Source organism: Bidens hawaiensis, unplaced genomic scaffold, assembly GCF_021521415.1.
Source record: "Bidens hawaiensis isolate Kalapana, Puna unplaced genomic scaffold, B.hawaiensis_p1.1 tig00026865_1, whole genome shotgun sequence".
NCBI lineage: Eukaryota > Viridiplantae > Streptophyta > Magnoliopsida > Asterales > Asteraceae > Bidens > Bidens hawaiensis.
In genome coordinates, this window is record NW_027505082.1 from 76,966 (window position 1) to 80,875 (window position 3,910).

General features: G+C 32.8%; 1 protein-coding gene across 1 annotated transcript; it reads left to right on the forward strand.

The window, feature by feature from the left end:
* The first annotated feature begins 389 nt into the window (after positions 1-389).
* LOC143610555 (uncharacterized) lies at positions 390-821 on the forward strand. Its single transcript, XM_077085005.1, has one exon. The coding sequence runs from the start codon at positions 390-392 to the stop codon at positions 819-821; it is 432 nt and encodes a 143-aa protein (XP_076941120.1).
* Positions 822-3,910: the final 3,089 nt, after the last annotated feature.

A 3,910-nucleotide genomic window follows, 5' to 3' on the forward strand; every position in this document is an offset into this window, starting at 1 on the left:
TTCAAGAAAGCTTTCCCTTTTCAATTTCTTTAACATGGAAAGGATCTGCTCAATATTCTCAATATTGAATCTGAACAAGGATTCTACTTACTACATGGATCCAGGCACAGACGAGGCATAATTATTAGAAAAAACCAGATTAATAATCTGGGACGAAGCTCCAATGGTTCACAAACATGGCTTCCAGGCTCTTGACAGGTCTTTAAAAGATGTCTTATCTTCTAATGCTATTTGGCGGAAAAGTTGTTGTATTTGGTGGAGACTTTCGACAAATCCTACATGTAGTTCAAAAAGGCACTAGATAAGACATAGTAAACGCCTCTCTATGTTCTTCTTACATTTGGAGTGAATGCAATGTCTTGAGATTAACAAAAAACCTAAGGTTAACTATGGATTGGCCATCATCTGATTTTGAAGAAACCAAATTATTTGCAAAATGGCTTTTAGATATAGGTGAAGGTACTGTTGGAGGTCCTAATGATGGTGTTGCAACAATAGATATACCTGACGATCTACTTATAAAAGATTCTGTGGATCATCTATCTAAATTTTTTGACTTTGTATATCCGTATATTCTACAGAATTACGAGAAGCAACATTACTTTCAGGATAGAGCCATACATGCACCAACAAACAAAATTGTTGATGAGATTAATGACAGTTTGCTCAAGTTTTTTCCAGGTGATGAAGTCGAGTACTTAATTTCAGATACCATATGTAGTTCAGAATATATCAATGACACGGTTGATGCAGCTTTATATTCGCCTGAACTGCTTAATGGTCTAAGAATATCCAGACTACCAAACCACAAGCTTTGCTAAAAGTTAGTGTTCCTGTTATGCTTCTTAGAAATCTTAACCAGAAAGAAGGCTTATTTAACGGTACTCGACTACAAATTATATCTTTGGGTACTCGTGTAGTTGAAGCAAAAATTATTTCTGGAACTAACATTGGATATACAGTTTTGATCCATAGATCACCACTGACTCCAACAGACAACAAATAGCATATAAATTTCAAAGACGACAGTTCCTCCTTGCAGTATGTTTTGCAATGACCATAAACAAAAGCCAAGGTCAATCATTATCTAGGATTGGTTTGTACTTGAAAGAACCCGTGTTCTCACATGGACAGCTATAAGTTGTCACACCCCAACCTAAGGCGGAAATGCCGGGGCATGATCCGATTGCTCACATCTCGAAGATACTATCATAAGTATAAATGATAATATCTAATTAATTATTTTATTTCAATTACAAACACACAATATCCAAATACAACCAAACAATTCAAAAAAATAAATACAACAAGTCTAAATCCATATATGTCTTCATTATAATCTTAAGGTCTTTCTAAGTGTCCATACTTCAACTTCAAGCAACCTGCATATGCGTAGAAAATGGAGTTTTGTCAACAAACATGTTGAGTGAGTTTACCACCAAGTTTTGACACCAAAATAATGTTAATATGATAAATAAGCAAAACGTAATAAATGCGGTAATGAAATCAAACCATAAGCAAGTAAGTTGTCGATTAAACCATTGCCAAGCGAATCGGGCGCCGGTAAATCAACCATGAGCAAATAAGAATAAGACCATTGCCAAGTGAATCGGGCGGTGGTCAATAGAATGCGAACCCTCTCCAAGGGGATATGTCAAACGAATGAATATAATAACACATAAGCACATAACAAGTAGATTTGATTAATCACACATAATTACACGTTTGCTATTTTTGATATGTATGTATATATAGATATGTATGTATAGTATTATATACACATATGTCCCCAAAACATTTATGAAAATCGAGTAAAATAAGGGGAATGATAAAACTCACCTTAAGCGATTCCTAAATGCGATTAACGAGCTACGAATAAGCGAGTCGTCCACTACACGTCAAATGTTATGAACAATTCAGAATCTGATGTTTTAGGATATGATAATATAAGTAAAACGAACTTTTTTCCACTGGAATCAATCCAAACGGACGTTTAGAATTCAAGTTATGTTTGTTATAAGATTTAAGCGAGCTGGTACTGACCAAAATCTGAACAGCAAGTCGGAAGTCGGGTTTTGGAAAGTAGCCTTAAAATTATGTTATGAGAATAAAAGTCTTCTGGACCGAACGTTGAATTAGAACAGAAGTATGAGAAAATGCAAAGTCAAAATTGTTGACTGTTTTACCCTTTATCGGGTTATAAAGCAATTGACCAGTCAACACCCTTCAATCACCGAAATTGATTGAAGTTTATTGACTAGGAAATATGTATGAATAATTTTACAGTTTACAACTTATCCGGAAAGTGAAAGGATCGATGAGAAACGGAAGTCAAAGATCAACGTATAAGCAAGGTCAAACGTCAAGGCTTGTATCTTTAACGAATATGCAAAAACTGAAGGGTTTGAGAATGAGTAGAGGTAGGTGATGGCTGCAGGATGTTCCTTAGGGTTTTATTAAAGTTTACAGCAGAAGGTTATGTCTTGTTTATATAGAAAAACATAAAACGAACTAATTATGGGCTTTTGGCCCGTTTAGGCAAGTAAATATGGTTTAAAGGAATGAATCATCAATTTATTCATAAAGATATGATCTTAAGCAGAGGAAAACTATTTAGGACTTGTAGTTTAGTTATATGATGTTTACTTGGACCTTAATTCACTCAAACATGCTTAAAATAAACGATTTTATGCCTTAAACGAGTTAATGAACGAACTAAAGTTAACGAATCTGTGCAGGTGTCTCATGGCGGCGCGCGACGGCAGGTGGGAAGCCTGCCGCGAGGCGCTCCGGTGAACCAAGGGTGGGTTTTGCAATTTTGGCAATAATGGTCCCTATACTTTGTTATTTGAGCATTACTTGAACTAGTTTTAGTATAAATTGGTTTTGAATATTGATTGAAGTACAAGGGCCTAAAGTGAATTATTAGAAACTTAATATTCACAATTACTTGATTTTTAATAATAATAAAGATCTAAAAATGTTTCGTTCGTAAACGAATACGGGTTTGAAAAATTCGAAATGTTACATACGTCGCCTTGTCAAGAGTTTCAAGCAGGTTTGGGATCAAGATTCTGATTTTTGATAAACAAGGTAATCCGACCAATACAACACAAATGTAGTGTACAAGGAAATTTTTTCTTATTTGTAAACTCATTGCGTAATGTTTTTTCTTTGAAATTCCTGTAATTTTAATGAAAGTTGTAATTGTATTAACAATATATGATAATTGTGTTATTGATTGTATTTTGTTTAACGTTTAAATAATTGTAATTTTCATTAATTCCCCGTGTAATACACGGGTCTCAAACTAGTAATCATATATATATATATATATAAAGATATTTTACTCTTTGACATGAGATTTATATTTACATAGAAACCAAATCAATTATTAATTTTCAAATATTTTTTTTAAATATATAAAGTTGGTTCTTTTCTCCTTAAGCAATGAATTATGATAACAACTAATAGTAAATAAAATCCTAGAATTATAGATCTGGTTAGTTTTAATGGATCATAACAACTAAACCCATGACCTATAGATATCATGGATTAATGAGAATGAAGATCAGAAGTAAGAATGAATATGGTTATGACACATTATCTCTAGTATTTTTATTTATTAGTTAAGTAAGATAAGATGATTCAATTAGTATCGAAAACAATTTGATGATTGTTAATAAATTCGAAAAGGTGATCCTGATGTGGAAATGTAAGGCTTTTTAAGAATGTCCATAGGTACGAGAAGAAAATAGTATTTTTTTTTATAAGAGTTACTAGAAAAATAAAATGATAGTTGACATGTGGCATTTGTAGATGTTTTTAAAGCTTAGGGATACAGATATTCTTAAATCAATCCAAAATTTATTACATACCACTAAGACAAATGACTTTTCACCATCTCATA

What these genes read in the sequence shown, in the direction of transcription:
- LOC143610555 (XM_077085005.1), top strand. Translation starts at nt 390, where the DNA reads ATGGATTGGCCATCATCTGATTTTGAAGAAACCAAATTATTTGCAAAA.